Source organism: Phyllopteryx taeniolatus, chromosome 14 (genome assembly GCF_024500385.1).
Source record: "Phyllopteryx taeniolatus isolate TA_2022b chromosome 14, UOR_Ptae_1.2, whole genome shotgun sequence".
NCBI classification, from domain to species: domain Eukaryota; kingdom Metazoa; phylum Chordata; class Actinopteri; order Syngnathiformes; family Syngnathidae; genus Phyllopteryx; species Phyllopteryx taeniolatus.
Window position 1 is genome coordinate 14878988 of NC_084515.1, and position 22263 is coordinate 14901250.

At 40.4% G+C, this 22263-nt stretch overlaps 3 protein-coding genes across 4 annotated transcripts in view; 2 read left to right on the forward strand and 1 right to left on the reverse strand.

Moving 5' to 3' along the window:
* The window catches only part of rock1 (Rho-associated, coiled-coil containing protein kinase 1), a 49653-nt gene extending 47502 nt beyond the window's left edge, over positions 1 to 2151 (forward strand). For both annotated transcript variants that reach the window (XM_061796448.1, XM_061796449.1), the window contains one exon: positions 529 to 2151. Coding sequence is in view for 1 of the 2 variants with exons in the window: in XM_061796449.1 (XP_061652433.1) it covers positions 529 to 532 (4 nt within the window). In the remaining variant the exon portion in view is untranslated. The remainder of the gene's footprint in view (positions 1 to 528) is intronic.
* Positions 2152 to 3108: 957 nt separating this feature from the next.
* On the forward strand, positions 3109 to 10623 carry usp14 (ubiquitin specific peptidase 14 (tRNA-guanine transglycosylase)). The gene is made up of 16 exons (XM_061796451.1): positions 3109 to 3282; positions 5327 to 5472; positions 5908 to 5940; positions 6024 to 6128; positions 6628 to 6731; positions 6808 to 6866; positions 7388 to 7518; positions 7603 to 7683; positions 7864 to 7946; positions 8043 to 8157; positions 8888 to 8953; positions 9507 to 9599; positions 9680 to 9808; positions 9890 to 9950; positions 10156 to 10263; positions 10363 to 10623. The coding sequence occupies exons 1-16, from the start codon at positions 3267 to 3269 to the stop codon at positions 10512 to 10514; spliced, it is 1482 nt and encodes a 493-aa protein (XP_061652435.1). The 5' UTR covers positions 3109 to 3266; the 3' UTR covers positions 10515 to 10623.
* Positions 10624 to 11650: 1027 nt separating this feature from the next.
* Positions 11651 to 19479, reverse strand: thoc1 (THO complex 1). The gene is made up of 21 exons (XM_061796450.1): positions 19369 to 19479; positions 19099 to 19172; positions 18962 to 19022; positions 18820 to 18883; positions 17580 to 17698; positions 17446 to 17494; positions 17278 to 17373; positions 16378 to 16460; positions 15986 to 16059; positions 15794 to 15902; positions 15573 to 15707; positions 15075 to 15175; positions 14924 to 14990; positions 14294 to 14344; positions 14144 to 14214; positions 13977 to 14072; positions 13818 to 13883; positions 13304 to 13387; positions 13090 to 13237; positions 12921 to 13005; positions 11651 to 12015 (listed from the first exon to the last, which is right to left on the reverse strand). Exons 1-21 carry the CDS (start codon positions 19423 to 19425, stop codon positions 11741 to 11743), a joined length of 1965 nt encoding a protein of 654 aa, XP_061652434.1. The 5' UTR covers positions 19426 to 19479; the 3' UTR covers positions 11651 to 11740.
* Positions 19480 to 22263: the final 2784 nt, after the last annotated feature.

Sequence of the window (22263 nt, forward strand, 5' to 3'; positions counted from 1 at the left end):
TATTTATTTTTTCTGTGCATTCACTGTAGTTTAGATATACAGTAGGTGTTCGTTTTTGTTTGGGTAGACGCGGGTGTGTTTAAGTCACCAATCGGTGTAGTTCAGGAAAGTCGAGCTAACATTGACATTGTATAGCCAATCTGCGTGTTTATGCTCCCTTTGCATTGCCAAATATCTGAATTGGATTTGGATCCACATTTGGAAGAGGCTGATCTTGATATATCCGATTCCGTGAGTCTTTTTTCCTCTTTGCACAGCCCTGACTGATATCCGAATTGTGCCACTTGAGAGCAAAAACAAAAAGGGAATTGGGTCTCTTGAATCACGCAGTGTAGTTCCAACCGTGTGTTGTTTAGCAAGACTAACTGGTGCACAGTTTCCCCCCCCCCCCCCCCCCCCCCCCCACCTCTTACAATGAGACAGAAAAGCTATTAAAGGGTGTTCCTCTTTTGTGGGTGACTAACCATGCTCAAGGTAGTTTTTATTCCGTCTCTTTTACTGGACACCTGTCTCTGCTCTTTCTTTCAGCTAACCGTCTCAACCGTTGGATTTGTTTTCCCCTGGACTATTCTGTACTTTCTCCCTCCTTGCTCATCGTCAAACAAGGACAGAACATTGACAGTGATATTTGCAAATAACGCATGATGGACCCGACCCCTACCTACCCTGCAGATCTTCCGCACCACATTTCTACCAGAAAATGGCACCCTCGCCCCAAAAGCAGGAGGTGACGCGTGGAGACCTCTATCTGACATTTGGGGGGCGGGGGGGAGGGGGGAGGTTTGCCGGGACTGAGTTCAGTTTTAAGGTACTGTCGTCCAGGTGTTACAGATGTGCCGTGAGTGCTTGTATCTCAGGGCTGGAAAAATAGAAGAAGAAAAACCTGACAAGATCCTTAAATACAAGCAAACTTCTGTTTCTGTTGGATAAAAAATGACTGATGCCTTTGTCTAATCCTTTCTGGCCTTTTTTATTTTTTTTATTTTTATTTTTTTTTTATTCTTATTACTCTCCAAGTCAGTTTATCAGGTTTGGAAACAAGAGTATTGGGACACGAGTATTAGATGTATTGAGTAAGATCATCATTTAAATCTATGCATTATTTTATTATTATTATTCTAATTATTTTTATTGCTCCCAAGCCATAAGGAAGCTTCCATTGTAATGGCATATAGGAGTACCTAAAACTTCCATCACTTTTTTGTTTTTCTGTTTATTTGGTACATTGTCTCTTGTGATATATATTTTCTTGCTTGTATTGTTTTTTTTTGTAATGTATTGCCTTACATTGATTCCTAGATAAATGGTTCAAAAAGGAAAAACATTAAGTTAACAAATGTAAAACTGCACTGTTTGAATTGTAAATTATTTGAAGAAGACTAAAACAGGTGTAGCATTTGGCCCACCTAGTGCCTTAATAATCTTTGGATATAGATTTAACTGCCATATCTTGTTTTTTTTTTGTTTTTTTTCCCCCTCCGCCTTCCTCTTCCAAAACCAGACATCATAATGCTTCCTTTTGTTTTTTTTTTTTGTTTTTTTTGTTTGTTTGTTTTTTAAATTGCCATACGTGTGGTTTTATTCCAATTTACTTGGTTTGAGTATGTAGAGCAGGGGTGGGGAACATCCACGTATTTGAGCCGGCCCCAAAACATTTAACACAAATGCTCGTAATATATAATATTAAACATTTAGAAAGGTCCTCAGAAGTCTTTACTGAAATGGTTCCCCACCCTTGATATAAACTATATATTAGTTTACCTCTCGTTAGGCATATTGCAATGGAGTTAGCATGTAAAAAAATATATATATATTGTCCCCCATACTCGACTCATATCATTTGACAAATTTCGGGATAGTGTATGTAAACAAGTGTCTGTCAACAACTAAGTGGCCATAGTCCCGTTAATGCAAATACCCCCCTCTGCAATGTAAATAATGAGAGAGACATGGATTATGGAATTACCTCCAAAATCATTTTTGTTTTTTTTGTTCTGTTTTTAATTTTTTTTTTTTTTTTTCATTCAGTTAAAAGAGGGAAAAAAGCACTGGAACTCTGGTATACTCTGGTCTTGGATAATAAGTTGCATGGTTTATTTGCATTGGAGTCCGCACTGATGGATATGTCAATAAACATATCTGTATCATTCACTGGAGACTCACTTTCATTGGAGATGACAGTTGCTTTTTCGTATATACTGTATATTGTAGTTGACAAGAAGAAAAAATCGCTTAAGTCCTCTCCCACCCCCCACCCCCCAGTATAAATCTCACCTCTATATACATATATAATTCACTGTAGCTTTTATTGTTTTTGTTTTGGGGGGAGATGGGTTATTTCCCTAAAAGTTTTGTTTTTGGCAAGAATTGGTGGTACATTTGATGGAAACATATGTGAAAACATTTAATTTGGGGGAAAAAAGTGCCATATTTAATAAATGGGTGTATTTTTTAGAAAGAAAATGCCATATTTTCAAGGAAAGGCACTAATGTCAAGAAGTAGAGCATGTTTTCAAGAAAATATTTTCAATAAAAAAAATGCATATTTTTAAATAAGTGCCATAGTGTGGAAAGAGATGGTGTATGTTTTGGGGGGAAAGTGGAGTATTTTCAAAATAGTGCTGTATTTTCAAGAAAAAAAGTATTTTTAAGTGGTGCATTTACAAGGGAAAATGGCTGAATGCGAAAAACGCTGTATTTGTCAGGAAAAAAGTAGCATACGTAAAGTTTTTTCAAGGAAAAATGGCTTGTTTGATTAAAAAAAAGTATTTTCGAGGACAAAGTGGTGTATTTTCTGCAAAAGAAGGCCACGTCTGAGGAAAAAAGTGATTTAGAAGTAAAAAGGTGGCTTGAGTGTTTTTAATTTTAAAAAATTGGGGGGGGGGGCTAAATAAGCGTTATTTTTAAGAAAAAAATGTCTATTTTCTGAAAAGAATATAAGTATATTTTTCCATTAATGGTATTATTATTTTTTTTAAAGGCGGCGCATTCAGTTGTGGTGTATTTTAATTCGTGCGGTCGTTAATGTATTTTTTTTAGGTATCATGCAAATTTTGTCAGCAAATATTTTGAAAGTGAAGTACCGGGCGGGCATGGCGAGTCGATGCCAGAGCGCATCGATAAGTTCCCAGCGTGTTGTTGCAGCGTCATTCTATTTGAATGAAGTTCACACAGTACTAAACTAGCGGCCAAGTCAACTCATTCGCGCCCCGGCGGACTGAAAACAGGACAAAAGCAACAGTGCGGGACCTCGCAGCTTGGCAATTATGCCGGTGTTTTCAGGTACGGACTCGTTCTTAATATGGATTGTGGAATTAAAAAAAAAAAAAAAAAAAAAAAAAAAAAAACACGAAACAAGTCCTCATGTTTTAACGCACTAACGTAATTTAGCCTGTTAGCTCGGCTAGCTTGATGTGCTTTTAGCCTGCTAACGGCTACAGACTGTCTTCTACGCGTTTGGGGCAGTAATGTTAAACCAATACTCAAAACACATGACTGCAAATGATACGTGTAATAAACAACAACAAACAACAATTCTCTTATTTGTTATTAACTGTGTGTATCGGTAGAGCCGACTACTTACGGTAACTGGCATTGACACTAAACCGCTAACTGCTAGTTAAGCTAAGCGGGTGGCATTTTATTACCATTTTGTTACAGCACTTATTCGTCCAAAACAGCGGTTCTTGTTAATATATTATTTCCTAAAATCCCAAATAACATCCAGTAAAATGTCAAAGACTGACGCTGGCTGGTACGCAAGTGCGAGGAGCGATGCTAACAAAGCTACCCGAACCCGAAGTTCACATACTGAGCTCATCATTTTGGGTTAAGACACCAACAATTTCAAGGTGCATTAAGTTCGTTCATACAACCAATTGTTCGTTTATGTGTCAAAACGAGCAACACGGATACCACAACATGTCACCCTCTAGCTTAGCATGTCAACAGCTAACCCCTCTACCATAACCTTCCACACAGGGACTGCTGCTAACGTTTTTTTCCTGCTGAGTCATACACTGGAGACTCACATATATGCAATAAATTAATTAATGAAACAGCCTACGAGGCCCTTAAAGCTTGTTTATTTCAATCTAAAATCTGGTATCTATGTAAGTATAGCATTCACTGTAGCTTTTAATTATGTTTTTGGAGGACACACAGGTTTATATTTGCACAAAAAAAGTTTTCTATTTAGTTGGAGATAGGGACTGAGCCCTGCCGCAAGTAGAGAAAATCTCCAAATAATTGACACCACACCTAAAAAAGGTGTAAAGTCTGTGACAATGTCCTTAAAACGGAGATGATCATAAAGCATCAACACCATGCGTCTAGCAGGTACACAATTAAGAAACCAAGCCAACTATATTGAATAGTCAATTATCCAACTCGAACAAACCGTCTTCACATGAGGTTCATCAATATACTAGCTAGCATATTCAAGGTAGCTTTTATTGTCAAATCTACAATATGTGTGAAACATACAGAGGATTGAAACTTCGTTCATCAAGGGCCCACATTCCTATAATAAACATTTAGTATTAAAAAATAGGTATTGAATGTAAAAATATCACGGAACAAAAGAAACATTTGTGCCAAAGTCCAGCCGGAAACTAGCCTAACTAACACACTAGCTCATAAGCAAACAAATAGGCGCGCTAGCACTTTAGACAAACGCTATTAAGTCTCACTTTTTGGCATTTACACGCAATAAAGAATGTTTCAGAATATAAGCAAATTCTAAGATATTAGTAGATACTTTCACTTTTGACTCTATTTGCATTTGTAGTGAATTAAAGGTGGCATATTTTAGAGAAAATTATTGTGAAAAGTGGTGAAGGTTTGAGGAAAAAGTTTTTTTTTAGGAAAACTGTATTTTCAAGGAAAATGTGGTGTTTTATGAGAAAGAAACCAGTGTATTGCATAATTTTCAGAAAAGTGGCATATTTTAGAAACAGTGCTGTGTTTTCAAGAAAACTGTATTTTGAGGGGGGAAAAATAATGTATTTTCTTTAAAAAAAAAAAAAGTACTGTATTGTCCAGAAAATCTGGACTTGGAAGGGAAATAAAACCCAACTGTATTTCCGAGGGGGAAAAGTTTTTATTTGTCACATAAAAAAAATCATATTGTCAAGGATAAAAGGTATATTGTTTTGAATTTGATTAAAAAAAATAGTGGCATGACAAAAAGTGTTCTATTTTTAGATTAACTTCTTTTTTTTTTCTGCTGCTGTCACACAGTGGAGGAGCTCTTCTGCTACTCAGTTTGTGCTCCATCATTATTGTTGTTGATGTATGTTTTTTTCCCCCTATCTCTATCACACAGTCAATGTGAAATGGGGCAAAGAGAAGTTTGACGCTGTGGAGCTGAACACCGAGGAGCCTCCCATGGTGTTCAAGGCTCAGCTTTTTGCCTTGACAGGAGTGCAGCCCGACAGACAGAAGGTGATGGTGAAGGGAGGCACCCTCAAGGTAAAGCACACGGACGTTTGCTTACAACTCTTTGTTTATACAGTGATTATTATTACTCATACTTATTACTTAATGACTTATTTCAGGTCAGAATTGTGTCACTTGAACTATTCTGTGTAAATCCAGCCTTACTGCTTTGTGTGTGCATCTTGTGTGTATTCTTCTTCTCGTAAAAACACTTGCTGAGGCTGCTCCGTCTATTGGAATGAGGCAGAAGAAAAAGAAGAGTGCGCAATATTAATCCATTGAATGGCATACACAAGTTTAAACGGCAACGACTTTGTGCGACTTGATAGGCATATTTTCCCATCCATTTTGGTCAAATTTCTAAATTTACTACCTCAGGCTCAGGTACTACATCCACTTATACAGAAGTCTGTGATGAATACTTTGTGGTTGTGTTAATTATTAATCCATGTTTCATCTACATTTCAGGATGACGAGTGGGGGAACATCAAACTGAAAAATGTGAGTATTCAAGCACTTCCAGTGAGATTCAGTGAACTGAGCGAGAGACCGAGATGCATTTAAATGTCACTTGTGTGTTACAGGGAATGACACTGTTGATGATGGGATCAGCGGAGGCTCTGCCCGAGGAGCCTGCTGTCAGACCCATGTTTGTAGAAGACATGACTGATGAGCAGCTGGCCTCAGCTGTGAGTATAGAGGGCGGGTGGGCAAATTACGGCTCTTAAATCCGGTTCACGGAGCTTTTACATGAGCTAGAATCCTGTAGTTGTTGCATTAGTTTACCGGTAGTAGGGCTCCACGATATTGGGGAAACAAAGACATTGCGATTTTATTATTGTTTTATTTTTTAAAATAAGCCTGGTGATGTTTGCTGTCATAAAATAAACGCATATAGGGCATCATAAAACAGAAGTGAAAACCAGCATACATTTCTTCTTCCCTCTCTGATTTATTGTTGACACCATGTTCACATGAGCACTGATGTCTAGCAGAATGCTAACCTACACGAAGCAGTAGTAAAGTCATAATTACAGAAAATGTTTGTATGAAAAACATATCATTAAATGGAAAAATGGTAACCCCAAAACGTCATGTGTGTCAGTACCCTCGCAAACTGAGGACCCCCTGTGTATTGTTGTCATGAGTATGTGAAGACATCTTACTCGGTGTATGCTTAATTTTCAGATGGACGTTCCCTGCGGGCTGACCAATCTGGGCAACACCTGCTACATGAACGCCACCGTGCAGTGTCTGCGCTCTGTGCCCGAGCTCAAAACCGCACTCAGAAAGTCAGTTCCTCATCATGAGTCCCTCTCGGCTACCCGTGGCTGTGATTCTGTTGACGACACGTGTCTCCCTCTGCAGGTATTCGGGTGCGCTGCGATCTTCAGGGCCCAACGCGTCGTCACAGTACATAACAGCAGGTAGGAGGGAGGCGCATGCGTCCGCCCATTTTCTGTAGCGGGTCGTTATAATGTAAGCTATTGAGAAATACAATCATAAAACAGTTTATCCTGTGTGTAGTACTAACTGGAGTACACTTACATCTACACCTATCGACCTTTCTACAATAATCAAATTTATTGAGCTGCACCTGTTATGTAAAAAGAGCATTAATACCTCAACACTTTGATTGAAGTCTATACATATTACATATTATAACAGGGATGCATGGTAGTGAATGATGAATAAAAGGCTTTGCCAAAACATTTTTTTTTAGTAAAGTATAATAAGTATAAGCGGTATAGGAAATGGACAGTGTTGCTCAACTTCCCATAGGTGACATGTTGAGCTTCTTTGGTGAGCAGGTTCCTTGACAGTGGATTTAACGGTCCCTCAGCTGTTTTCCCGCCATGTCATGCCCTCCGTTTTGTCTTAAATCAATTCCACACAATGGACAGAAATTCTAGAGATGATAAATTTGGCCTTGCGTTTGGGTCCTCAGCTCTGCGTGACTTGTACGAGACCATGGAAAAGACCTCGTCCAGCCTGCCTCCCATCATCCTGCTGCAGTTCCTCCACATGGCCTTCCCACAGTTCGCCGAGAAGGGAGATCAGGGGCAGTACCTCCAGCAGGTTCGGAAACCACTCTGAGCCAAATGTCAACTCAACATCTCACTTGCCCCCTCTTGTTTTGATTTCACGCTCTGTTCTGTTCAGGATGCTAACGAATGCTGGCTGCAGATGATGAGAGTTCTTCAGCAGAAGCTGGAGCCACTAGAACCAGTGACTCCAATGGAGGTGGAACACTTTCTTGTCACACTCTTACGTGAATAAAGAAGAAAGGCTTGTATTATTGTTTTTGTCAGTGGGCCTTAGGAAATAAATGTAAATATGTTCTACACATGTTGACGATTAACAATAAAGCATACCAATGCCATACTTGAAGCATAACATGAATAATGATCCATTTCGTCTTAGACCGACACTGAGGGCGGCGCTGCTTCTGCATCCCCAAAGAAAAACTTCATTGACCAGTATTTTGGCGTAGAGTTTGAAACTACGTATCCTTTCTCACCTCACTAGGAGTATTCATTAACTTTTGAGCTCATGGAACCTGCCGATATGATTTTTATTTTTTTCCCTTAAGTCTTGTCCAGCATGAAATGCACAGAGTCCGAGGATGAGGAGCCAGTCAAAGGCAAAGAGAGTCAGCTCCAGCTCAGCTGCTTCATCAATCAGGAAGTCAAGTATCTGGCCACGGGACTGAGGCTGGTATGTACATGATGCGCCCGAACACATCATCTTCACTGCCGCACTGAGTGGAATTTGGCGGCAGCAATTGCATATTTTTAAAAATCCGTCATTCTACTGATTATTCCATCGATATTCATTTTTGCATTCTTAAAATACAATACCAAAACAAAATATGCACATGAGATTGAGGTATTTTGGTCCACTTGGGGTCACCACTATCACCTACAACACTGTAGTATCTGTGAATGTGTGTGCCTTTTTAGAGGTTTGGTGAGTGACGTGTGCGTCCGTGAATGTTTGTGGCTGGTTGTTGTTAGCTCAGGTTAGCATACCTGGCTGTCAGTTGTCGGCGTGCAGCTGGCATATGAAAGTGCTTATGACGTGTTTTGTACTTGTGAAGAAATGACGCACCGACGTTATTTCTACACTGAGTCAGGCATGAGTGTGCAGTAACATTTGTGTGAAAAATGTTCATTGCGAAGTGTCGAGGCCGAGATTTTGGGTTTGACTTTTTTGTAATAAAATGATCAATTTAAAGACCCCCAAAACAAACATCAGTGTTTTGTTTCTAAATACGTGAAATATGTTTGAAGATATGTGCTGCTTCGCTGCAGCCCGTGAAAGCGTGTGCTGTCTCTGTCGCTGGAAATTTCGCTTACAAACCGCGAGAGAAAGGGTCGAGGAACAGATAGAATGACTGTGGTTTTTGGTGCTTTTCCATAGTAACGATTATTCCTTTTGTCTGCAGAGACTTCAGGAAGAAATCACCAAAATGTCAACTAGCTTGGATAGAAATGCTCTGTACATCAAATCTGTAAGTAACCAACAATGGTTGCAACTACATACGGTAACTAAATGGACTCCATTCATCTGCATTAACACTGCTTCTTCCTCCTGCTTCTTATTCTCTCTCTCCTTCCATCCATTATTCCTCCGCCTATTTTGTTCTTGCTCATCTGCCTCTTTGCCACCTTGTAATCATCCCCTCCTCTTCAACGTTTTTATTCTTATATCTTATTCTTTTTTTATTATTATAACAATTATGTCAATCGAAGAGACAAACTACTCTGACCCTAACTTGAATGCTGTGGCCTTGTAGAAGTGTAAGGTGAAGGCGAGATTGAAACTGAAGTTTTCCATCTACAAGACCACAGGGAGTGTGAATACTTTTTAGAGGGTCTGGGGTCATGAGGGGATTTTATGCAGTGTCCCAAAACAAAGATCTGAAATTAAGCATATTTCTTGGATAGGTTTGCTTGTCATGGTAAAGTATTGTTTTGTTAGTTTCTTTTGTAAATAGTGTATTTTCTACCAATTTAAAAGAAACATCCTTTGTGTCTTCCTCCTCCTCGTGCTCTTGTCCACAGTCAAAGCTGAGTCGTCTCCCCGCCTACCTGACAGTGCAGATGGTTCGCTTCTACTACAAGGAGAAAGAGTCTGTGAATGCCAAAGTGCTGAAGGTCGGGGGTCACGACCGGCAAGAGCTGTGTTTTTAACCATGGGGCTATTTTATGACACTGCGTGCGCGGTTTGCGTTCAGGACGTGAAGTTCCCCCTGATGCTGGACGTGTATGAGCTATGCACGGCCGAGTTGCAGGAGAGCATGCTGGCCATCAGGTCAAAGTTCAAGGAGGTGGATGACAACAAGCTGGAGAAGCAGCAGGAGAAGGTGACGTCGTGACACTGACACCCCACTTGCAGGTTTATGTTTGATCGTATGATTTCATGTGACATTTTGTAACCCAAACAGGTGACAAAGAAAGAAGACTCAGCCAAGGAGGTGAAGTACGAGCCCTTCTCCTTCCCTGATGGTGAGTAGCGACATCACTGATCATGGGACTTAAAGAGGATTCTTAGGGTTTCAAAGTAGGGTTTCAAATTAGTCGTGGGCGTGCAGGGGCAACATTTTTTGAAATAAATGTAACTTTATTCTTCTATAATAATATAATTTCTAATGGATACACTGGATATAACATGATTTCATATATTTCAAATGGTCTGATGTCCTGTGTGCAGACGTGGGCTCCAACAACAGCGGCTACTACGACCTGCAGGCGGTGCTGACGCATCAAGGCCGCTCCAGTTCGTCGGGGCACTACGTGGGCTGGGTCAAGAGGAAAGAAGGTAGCGTCGCTACACGTTCACGCCCCGGTCAACTTCCTTGTCCGCGTTTCGTTGCCTTGCCACACGTGTAATCGCAAAATTTTATCTTTCTCTCCGCAGACGAGTGGGTGAAGTTCGACGACGACAAGGTGAGCGTGGTGTCGCCGGAGGACATCCTGCGGCTGTCGGGCGGCGGCGACTGGCACATTGCGTATGTTCTACTCTACGGCCCCCGGAGGTTGGAGATATTCGAAGATAAGGAGGAACAGTAGCCCGCTCACCCCGCGTGGGTTGAGGACGCCTTCTCCCAAATTTGCCATTTCCCAACAAAAAGAAAAACACACTGTCTGCATAAGCTGTGCAATAAAACCGGTGTCTTTACTTATTGGATCACCTCAAATTTTTTTTCCTCCCTGTAATGTATTTAAATTTCAACCATTGTGAGCTTAAAAGAAAGCGAAAAAAGGACTGGATCCGCGTGCGAGGCTGCTAGTGTTTTGTATGGGTCATCTTTTCTTTTTTTTTTTTATAAAAGGTGAGCAACTGTCTTCACTCGCTTGGCTCACATTCCTCTTCTGTTCCACAGCAGGGGTGGGCAACCTACACCATGTACAGTGGAGCCCTGCAAGTTCTAAGTTCAGTATTTGCAGCCCCCCCCCCCCCCCCCCAATTTCCTGTTTTTCACTGAGAGACACACCTTTTCACCATGTCATAATCTCAAAATATTGCTTAGGTGCCAAGGAACTATGTTGAAATAAGTGGAAGCACTTCAGTAAATTGAGCCATAACATTGTATAATTGAAAAAAAGTGTTTTGCTGCCATTTTGTGGCATCTACAGGCAATTTTGGGTAGGAGTTTCACTATTCGTGGCACCTTTACTACAGTTGGGGAGGGGGTCACTGTAATTTTAAAAACAAAACAAGATGAACTGTTAGAAAAAGCCCACAAATTCTCTTTCTACAGCACTTACCCTTCCAGGCGTTATGGGTAAGCCTGAGCCAATCACAGCTGAGTATAGGACGAGAGGCGGGGTATGCCCAGAACTGTAAAGCACAGACTAACTCACACTCGGAACGTGCGAGGAAGTCTACATACCCAGAGAAAACCCCACACCAGTTTCAATCACGGAACCTCAGAACTGCAATGCAGATGTGCTGACCATTATCATGCTGCCAATATTATAAAAGTGCAAAAAGGTTGCCCACTGCTGCTCTAGAACGCATCTGCCAAATGTTCACTCTCCCTTCTGACAGTTTCAAGTCTTGTGTACTAAAAAACTAGAAATGCTTCGTTTTGTTTCTATGAGCACATTTTTCTGCTTCATCTCCACTCTTGTTATAAGTTATTGACAGATGGCTTTTCATAAGTGCTGCAAATAATAATAAAAAAAAAGTGTATGCCACTATGTATCAAAAGGTGTCTTTAATGTGAAACTACGAAACACAGAAACTTTCTACACTCTTAGTATGAAAAAGAAAAAAAAAAGTCAGGCTTGGTTCAAGCTTCACTAAGTTCGTCTGCCATTTTGGCAAAGCCGGCGGCGTTGAGGGCTGCCACCAGGCTCTCCACAGTGGCCTGCGCCCCTTCCCGGTCCTGCCAGGTGACCAGCAGCAGCTTGGCCCGGATGTCGGAGTCCTCGCTCTCGGCCTCGATCTCGCGTAGTTCGGCCGCCCGCATCTCCAAGTGCGAGGCCAGCGACTTCCAGCGGCCGCCCAGCTTGGCCGCCACGTCGTCCATCTGCTGGTTGCTCACCTTGCTCGGCATGCTCGGGCCTGCATGGTGAGAAAGATGGAGAGAATTCAACAAAATCCTCAAGAAGGATGATTTCATGTTAAGGGCAAGTGTGGTAATGTCTGGAGCACCCTTAAAAGAACAGGAATTGTAAAGCTACAAGAATAAAGTTGGAACATTTTGAGTCCAGATATAATGAGGGAAAAAAAAAAAATTAACAAACTTTAAATGTGTGAATACAAAGTGGGATGTAAAATCCCAATAATTGTCAAGTCATATCAACCCAAGTCATGAGAGAAAAAGAAAAGAAGAGGAAAAAAGTAATCATATGAGAAAGATAGCGTACTGTATAAGTCACAATGTAATATAAAAGGTCATATAATGTTACGAGAAAAATGTCAAAAGTCATGACAAATCAAAATGTTACCAGAAAAAAAGAAAGTAATTCAAGAGAAAAATTTACAAGGTTGTGAGGCAAAAGACAATGTTACAAGAAAAATACAAAGGAGGAAAATATTATGAAATAAGTCAAAGTGAATGTCGGGTGACAGAATTATTAATTAAAAATATTTCTGCTTTGATAACATTTTTCTTGTCGTATCAAAATGAAGAAAAATTCTATGGCTTTGTCTTTGTACTTAAAAACAACTTGCTCCTTTTACATATTTTATATATGATTGAGAGTAGTGATTAATTTACAAAGAAATGTGCCAGAGAAATATAGTGGATGTTTTTTTTTTTTTTGCGTCATTTCCTTTGTGTTCCTATTCTTGCCAATTCTCAATTAACCTTGCAAATCTAGTTGGCTCCTAAATATTTTCTCATTGTTGTCAAGTTACAGTATTTGTCGTCCCGGCATGCGGCCTAGCTAAAGTGCTTGGTAGCAGCCGCCATTTTATGTCCCCATAAAAAACGTCTGGCTCGACGTAACGAAATGGCGACTCACTGTCGTTGCCGTCTTTGAGCAGATTGTCTCCGTTTTCGTCGTCGTCCTCCTCGCCCGTCTTGATCTCCTCCGAGGGGATGTCCTTCTGCATGGTCACATGACATCGTCGGCCTTTTTTTGTCCTCCTCCAATCACTAAAATGTCTTTAAACCTGAAAAGTGTTCCTTACAGGCAGCTCCTTGGCCAGCTTGCTGACCATGCTGTCCAAGTAGTCGGCCAGGCTATTGAACTTCTGGTTGGTGGGCTGAAAGAAGTGCGGACTTCTTCTGGAGAGCAGTCGTAACGCTCGCCAGCCGTAGTTTGGGTTCCGAACAACCCTGCGCGAAGGAAATCCAGACGTATTCTCTAAAACGGACGTTTTGAGCGGGGGCGAGGGAACTTACTTGTAATCTTCCTCCACCATGTTGACGGGGTCAGCCTGCTCAATGGCTTCGGCGAAGAATTCATCCAGCGAGGGCATGAACTCCCTGACCACAAGAACACACCAAAATGTCCGAAATCCCCAAAACAAATGACAGCTTCGAACTAAAATGGACACTTTCTAAGCATGGGTCCCTGAGATTTTTCCATGTGTTCTGTCAGGTTAAACATGTCTGTCCAATTTCATGTTGATCGGTGAAGCTGGCTTCTTTTTCCCCCGCGGGGCGCTAGTGACTCAATTCTTGACGTCTCATCCAGTACTCACAAATATGTACATTTCCACCAGAATATGAGGCTTTATAAAATTTGGTGACTTTATAAGGATGTTAAAGGCCAAAAATTATAGAAATATAGTATTCATCTAAGACCCTCCTAAAATGATGTACATTTTTGCCTCGCTGCCTTGTAAAAAAAATAAATAAAATAAATAAATAAATAAAGTTATGCCAATGACAAATCCTGTGCATGAGGTTTTACCTGCTGTCTGACTTGCAGGCTTCAGTGTTGTCCAGGTTTAAGTTCCACAGGCGAGTCAGCTCGTCGCTTGATGAAGAAAAAAAAAAAAAAAAGAAAAACATTTGAAATGAACTTTTCTAAAGCACGAACTCAAAAAAGGTGATCCATAACAATGCTCACTTTCCCATGAAGATCTTTCTGTCTGGCCCTTTTCCCAGGAAGTCTTCTGGAGCCGCTCGCTTCCTGGTGGGCCGTTTGGGTTTGTCGTCGGACGGCCTGAAGAAAGGAGGGAAAATTGTTGGCGACAAACTTGTGAAAAATTGTGCAAATCCCCACGCTTGACGTACCGTTCTTTCACGAAGCTCGGACAGCCCTCGTTTTTCCAAGCGATCCAGTTTTCCTCGGTGTTGAGGATACGCTGTCGAGAAAGAAGGGTGGAAAATGATCTTGGTTTTACGTCAAGCGAGCTTTTAGCATTAGCGTTGGTGGCGACTTACTTCGACCATGGTGGCGAACTTGTCCCCGTCGGGAGGAATCTCTCTGAGAAGCTACGAGAGGGCAAAGAAGAAAGCTGAACAATTGTATAAATGTAATAATAATAATTGACAAAAATGCTAACAGGCTAGCAGCTGGTTATGCTACCATATAGCAAGATGGCAAACTGAGCAGCGAAAGTGCTAAAACATTTTGGGATTTTACATCCCACTTTGTATTCAGGCGCTATTACAAATACGAATTAATAATATGCTAACATGTTAAGACTTACTAACCTCTACTATGCAGCAAAGTTGTGACATAAGTAGCAAAAGTGCTCAGACAAACTGACAGTGAATGAAACTTCAAATGCCAACATGCATTTAGCATGCTAACATATGCTAACAAGTGTGTAACCCAAGCAGAAAGGGTTGCACACCCTGCATACAAATGCGATTTCAAATGAAAATTGATCAAATGCTAACATACTCGGCATTTGCGCTTCAGTCGTCGTACAATAAAACATTATCAAAATAAATAAATGAATAGAAAAATATAACATTAAAAAAAACATACTTTCAAAAGTTATTTTTAGTTTGTTTTATTTCCAGAAAACAAATCATAATTGCAGTTTCTTAAATGTTTGCAGTTACCTGGTAAACTAGCTTCGTGGTTTCCTCGATCCACGCAGCCTGGTCGTCGTTCAGCAAGCAGCTGGAGCTACGAAAAGAGACATTTATTGCTTTTTTTGGTCATTTGTATTCCATTGCCCCCCCCCCCCCCCCCATGTTACAAAATCATTACCTTTTGAATTTGACTTGTCCTTTGAGGTACTGGAAGAGGATCAAATACTGCAGCAGAATGTGACGGCGGAAGTTGCTGTCGCTCAGCTGCAAGTCCATCAGCTGCACACGGTGACATTAATAGGTTAAATTATACTTTAAAAAAAAAATAATAATAAAATCAGCTTATGCCTGCATCAGACTGCAAGACAAATTTCTCACAATAACTGCCATAAAATCCTGCTGTGTCTCGGTCAGAACACGGGCAACACAACGCGCCATATTTTACGATATGACCGTATCCCGTCTTTTCCGATCATTGGGCTCATCTTGCTGTTGGGGGAGGCGGAACCGGAAAACGTGCCAACGGCGTTCTGTGCGATTCACGCTCTCAAGTTCTGGTAAACATTCGTTTGCGTGCGCAAAATAAATATTGACACCGGCAACCGAGGGAGGGCATGTACCGTTGCGAGACGCAATCCTATTGGTCAACGTCAATCAAATCAATAACGGGTTTCACCTTCTCGCTGGTGAGGAACTTGGCAAAGTAGACGTGCTCCCCGCTGGAGGCCCGCAGCTCCTCCAGCTTCCTCTTGGACGCCTGGTTGTCATCCAGCTTGAAGCTCTTGAAGACGGCCAGCGTCTCGTCCGAGAACTGCCACGAAACCACGTCGCCGTGTTTTCACGTTCAAGCGCGTCCGCGCGACATCTGGCGTCCGGCGAGCGCCGAGAGTTGCCTACCTTGAGGAAGGTCATCCAGGACACTTTGTCGTAGCACTGCACCGGGTTCCTGAAGTAGTCCTGCAGCGTCCAGAACTTTCTGTACAGGTTGTAGTCGATGGGGATGGAGCTGAAAGCGCAAAGTGAATGTCAGTGACGATCTTTATTGTGCAGGAGCTGTGTTTTTTTTTTTTATTTACGCCCGTTACGAACCACGACGCGGGCGCTTCGTCTTCGCCCATCTCCCCTTCCTCCACCTCCATGCCGTCTTCCTTCTCCTCCGTGTGCTGCCATGACGACAACAAAAAACAGCAATGTTTAAAAACAACCCAAAATATGAACAATTTTAAGTTTTCTCAGGTAAAAAAAAAAAGAAAGAAATATCGGCATCAAAAATTCTAATGACCATTTTGCTTTTTCTTTGGCTTTTGGGGTGTTTCTTTTTTTTTGGGGGGGTACAAGTGGTGACAAAAGAGAACATAGAACAGAATTTAAAAAATGATGATGATGTAGGGAAGTGTTCTGGCTGTTCGGAACAAGATTTCACCTGGCAGATGCGAACGTAGGCAGCATGTAGTAAACGCATAACGGCTAAAATTGCGAACCTTAAGTCCAAAAGTGCTTTCATCTTCATTTTTGTTGAACACTGTGATGTTGTCCAGGTTGAACTGACTCTGGAGATTCAGACCTGCCATTAACACAACACAAACTCAAAAACACCATGCCGCACCATTGTACTGCATACAACACTATATTTTATACATATATACACACACACACACACACACATATATATATATATATATATATTAGAAAAAGATCACATACCAATAATTATTTTTAAAAAATGCAATAAATTATAATTAGTTCATTATAGGATAGGGCACTGTAATGCACAAAATATTACAATTATATATACATGTAAAAATGACAAAAACAGGGCCAAAAAAGGCAACATTATGAATTAACAATAATTAAAATAAAATATTAGAACCTATAATATCATTCCGTCTTTTGAAGAAGTGTAGTAAAATACAGGATTCAAAGAATATAAATAATATATTAAAAATGAATTACTTACAATCATCAAAAGAAATTAGAAGATATAACTGGGTCATTATCTGCATGGTGGAGAAGTAACTTCCCCCTTACTATAACACTGGTCCATTATATTCATAAAGTTTGGATAGAGATAGAAACGAACTAGTAATTAATAGTATAAGTAGAGAATATTTTTAAAAGCAAATATATTTAAAAAAAGTTCCAAATCCATTAAAATCTGTCAATAATCGTCCTACCTTACGTATTATAATAATATCCTGTTACATCAAATATTTTAGAAACCATTCGATGCACCCAAACCACAACGAACTTATTGTTACATTAACGCCTCTGTGGCGGTCTCAGTCAAAACTGCCCATTATCGTATCATCATTTTGAGACATGATTGGACGGGCAGGCGTTCCTAATGTTACGGCCTGCTGATCTATGGCACTTATTCTCACCAGATTTTTCCGACAGCGGGAAGAGACGAGCCAAGAAGAGTTGGATCCGTCCACAGAAAACCGTGTTCTGAGACTTGGACAGCCGCCGTAGAAGATCTGCGAGGTTGCAAAACGAGGAAGTCACGTTGACTCCAACAATAATAATCGAATAAAGACACAATCGCTTACCGTTACACATCCTCAACAGGTAGTTCTTGCCAGCAGTGTAGAATGAGTTCTAGGAATGAGACAGGCAGCGGTTCGAAATAAAGCATTTCAAAGCAAAACAACAAGTTGGTGTTTTACTTTTAACATATATTTACAGATTTCCACGTGGAGACGTTCTCCTCCACAAAGGAGAAGATGTTGTCACACTGGTCCAGAGGAAGACTGTCCAGCACGTCCCCCAGCAGCACGAAAGGCGTCGTGGCGGAGCAGATCCCTGCACGGACGCAACGTTGGCTTTTACGATTGTGCAACTGCGCACTCAGTGGTATTTCCTGATTATTTAGGGTTACATATTATACGAAATAAATATATAAATACACATCCATCCACGCCTTTTCTCTACCACTAATCCTCTTTCGGGCGCGTTGGAGCCAATCCCAGCTGCCTTTTGCGCGAGAGGCAGGGAACATAAAAAATAAATGAAAACCACTGTTTCCACTGACACATTTTGGGAAAAACTTTCATGACATCTAACCAATAATGAAGGCACATTTGTCTTTATGGCTCTTTGAAACTGAAAATTTGCGTTTGGGCCCAAAAAAAAAACATGTTAACAGCTACTAAAATAAATAAATAAATAAATACAATTTTACTGGCATAATTTTGTGTTCATGTCAGAAGCAAAACCACAATCTATGATGAAATGTAGAAATAGAACGATGATTTATTTCCCCCCCAGGACCGATACTGACTATTAGCAGTCAAGGAGGCTGATGACCAATATTTGGAGCCGATATTCATTTGCAGTAAAAGTGTAAATATTGGCATCAAAATTTTGAATAATACAAACTCCAACACTTCATTTAAAGGCCTTAAAGCATATGTTTATCCAACAGCCTTTTAGATTTGCAACATGTTAACCACCATTGTCATTTCCGTGCCGTCGTTTGCAGCGCGCCACCAACTGGGCCAGGGCGGGAAATGACTCGGGCATTCACCAAATATAAAAAAATAAGACACTGACAAATACAGTAAGATGTTAGAAGAGCTGATTGGCTTAATCAGCACTGTGTCATCTCATCAAGAAGTGGCTTGGGTGAAAATCACTTTTTGTTTTTACAAAAAAAATAAAGAAATTGTGAATTATAGCTTTAAAAAAAAATAGTTCCCTGAAGTTTACCCACTTTTAAATTGATCTCTCACTGGCGGTCGGATGAACAAAAAAGTGCCAATATGCGTCAAGATCCCTAAAAATATGGATTTATAGTAGGCATTTTAGCTCAGTAAAGATATTACTTTTTTTCCCTCGTGGGGATGGAAAAAAAGGGCACCGATAGCCAGGAATGACCCACACAGTCGTGTAACGTAAATATGGAAGCTCGTTTGCTACGACACCTTCAGTGACTGCATCTATGCTCATGTAGATAAGAGACAGGTAGTCCTCACAGCTCGACGCCACCTGCACACAAACATTAGCTCCTGTTAAAGGCCATTTGTAACGAATAATCAAAAGGTTCGCGTTGATATAATGGCTTACGATCTGCTCCCCGAGAACCCCCCGAAAAGCTTGGTCCAGTGTGGTCTTCTTTTCAGTCTCACTGCAGAAAGTGCAGCCAGCACACGGTTAGCACACTCTTTGCGGTCGTTCAGCTCACGTCAAATGTGATGACTTACTTTCCGAGGATGTGATGGAAAGCGTTTATTATTGCTTTGCTGCTTTTGTCGCCCAGCGATCGCTTGGCCGATTCCTACGAGTTTACGACAGCAACATTGAACGTGAGACAACAGCAAAACTGTTAGCACAGCAGGCTAAATGCTAAGTTAGCAAAGAGGCAAGAGAAAAAGGGGTCGCGAGCTTGCGGAATGACGCACTTTAAATTAACACAACACAGGACTAAATAATACACTTTTCGATAAAGAAATGCTATTTCACATTTTCCCCACCGTAAGCTTGTCTTTAGCCTCGACAAAATCAAACAAGGGAGGCGACATCTTACACATCGCAGGCCGGAAGTTACGCTAGGCCGCTTCCGGGTTGTCGGTCATTGAATTGTGTTGCGTTCGTGATTTTTAAAAAACAATTTTTTTTTTTTTTACATAATTGCATTTAACCAGCTGTATTTTGGTTCAGTTAAATTCAGCCAACGTTCATGAATAAGTAATATGTATAAAATCACTTACAGTAAACGTCAATTTTTTTTTTTTTTCTTCGTCGTTCAGTGTCGAGTGGCTGCTGTGTTTCAATTCACTATTACAGTTCAGCTACAGTATAATTAAATTATGAGTTACTATATATCCATCCATCCATTTTCTGAGCCGCCTATCCTCACTAGGGTCGCGGGCGTGCTGGAGCCCATCCCAGCCGTCATCGGGCAGGAGTACACCCCGAACTGGTTGCCAGCCAATCACAGGGCACATACAAACAGACATCCATTCGCACTCACAGTCACACCTACGGGCAATTTAGAGTCTCCAATTTATGCATGTTTTTGGGATGTGGGAGGAAACCGGAGTGCCCGGAGAAAGGCACGGGGAGAACATGCAAACTCCACACAGTCGGGGCCGGGGATTGAACCCGGGTCCTCAGAACTGTGAGGCTGACGCTCTAACCAGTCGGTCACCGTGCCGCCACCCCCTAGAAATTCTCGGACAAATTCCGAACTACATCAGGGGGTGTTCGGCTTTCGCGGTTACTATATATATATATATATATATATATATATATATATATAATTTTTTTTAAAATTATTTTTATTTTTTTTTCAGCTTTCAACGGTGATGCATTTAGGGGATTTCTGACAAACTGTAATCGGCCAGATTACTTGGGTTCAGTTCAATTCAGACAACTATTTTTTGATAGCTAAATAGTCATAATTATACATCAAAACTTTCAGATATATATGTAAGTAAAAACACACACACACACACACACACACACACACACACAAACCATCATTATCGACCAGTTGCATTCGATTCCGCTCAGTTCAATTCAGCCACAAATATTAATATGAATCTAAATATCAATCATCATTATGAAAACTGACAGATATATAATGAGAACAGACTGAAACAACTCTATAGTAAAAGGTCAGTTTTCACAATTTTTTTTTTCCAAATTAATAGCTAAATTCTCTACTGTACTATTTGTACAATTACCAAATTGGCATGCATAATTTCCTTATGATAACTGCGTACACCAGACAAATTTTGTGTTGTCTTGCACTTCATGCAGAGCCACTTTTGGCCTGCTGGTAGCAGTGGTGCACATTATATTTCAAGAAACTAATGCACTTATACTTCATTGTGATTAAACTGTATAGTACACATTAGTTTGACTTGTACAACTATAGTCGAAAAAAGAAATGACAACATTTCATACTTCGTAGCTCCAAATATTTAGAGGTAAAAACTGAGTTATGCAATGAATTCTTTGTAAGGGCGAACAATGTCACAGAGGCCATTAAAATTAACAAGCCATTACACTGGACTGCCAATCATGAAAGGTTCAACATTTTATTATTAATGTGATTATAGAAGCGTACATTCATACTATTGCATAATGTATGTATGTATGTAATGTATTAATTGGTTATTTGGTAATATCTGCAATCAAGGTTATTGTGATCTTCTATTCATGCTCATAAATTAGCACAAAAACATTATCAACAACTCAAAATGAAACAAAAAAAAGCATATATTTGCTTGAAAAACTTGAAAAATGACCATCTCTTATTAAACACACATATTTGAAACTAGACAAATGGGTTTTCATTTTTTAAAAATCTTTTCTTTAATGATAAAAGCTACAAGGTAAAACAGCAAGTATTCTTATATTCTTGTTACATCATATTTTTCAAAGTTTGTTATAGATGAAAGGTGGAAAATTCATTTAAAACAAACTGCTTCAAGTAACACCTCATATTAGAGGCCGTACTGAGGGTTTTCCCGATTAGAACTTGTTTTCTTGATATGACATCACAGGATAACACAATGATGAAAAAACCCCACATATTTTTACATTCAAATATCAACATAAATAACTCTCCACCCTATTAAACTTATATATCCGCTGGGGGGGGGAAAAACAACTACACTTTTCACACATAAAGCATGTGTTCTTTGCCCTGTATCAATGTGTGCCGGCGAAATAATAAAAAAAAAAAAAAAGGATTATCTAAAGTCGAAGTTTAGTGGTAACAAAGTTGACAATCAATGTGAAACAAATGCCATTATGTCACGTATCATATTAAAGCCCCCGATGAGGACGTTTTATTTATGTGACTGTTTTGCCAATGTGGCCTTGTATGATGATGCAATTACCAAAAACGTGTTTGTTTTTTGGGGTTTGTTTTTGCCTGAAAATGGTTTCATTTTCTGAAAAGGATGTACCTTAGATCTGGATCAACATCCTGGGCTCATTATAGTCTCTCTTTCTCTCTCTCTCTCTCTCTCTCTCTCTCTCTTTCTCTCCCCCCCCTCTGTTTTCTCACAGCTTTGTTATTTCTAGATTCATATAATGAGAGCATCTCCCAACACTCTCCCATGTTTCCCCAGGCCTGGTAATAATCAAGCTCCGTAATCCGGAGGGCCAAATCATTTGCGGAATGACACTCCAGGACAAAACAAGCGCGAGGCAACAAAAAGAGCATTGTGCACTCGGCGGAGGACAAACTGCAAAACAAGTTTGCATACACAATGCGCCGGGGGGTTGAGTCCACGGAGGAATTAGATGTCGGTCGCACGGCGCCCATAAAATATCACGTGAAGACGTTTTGTGTCATATCAAGGCCATAACTCTTTCTTCTTTTCCTTTGGGCTTGTCCCTTTAGGGGTCAC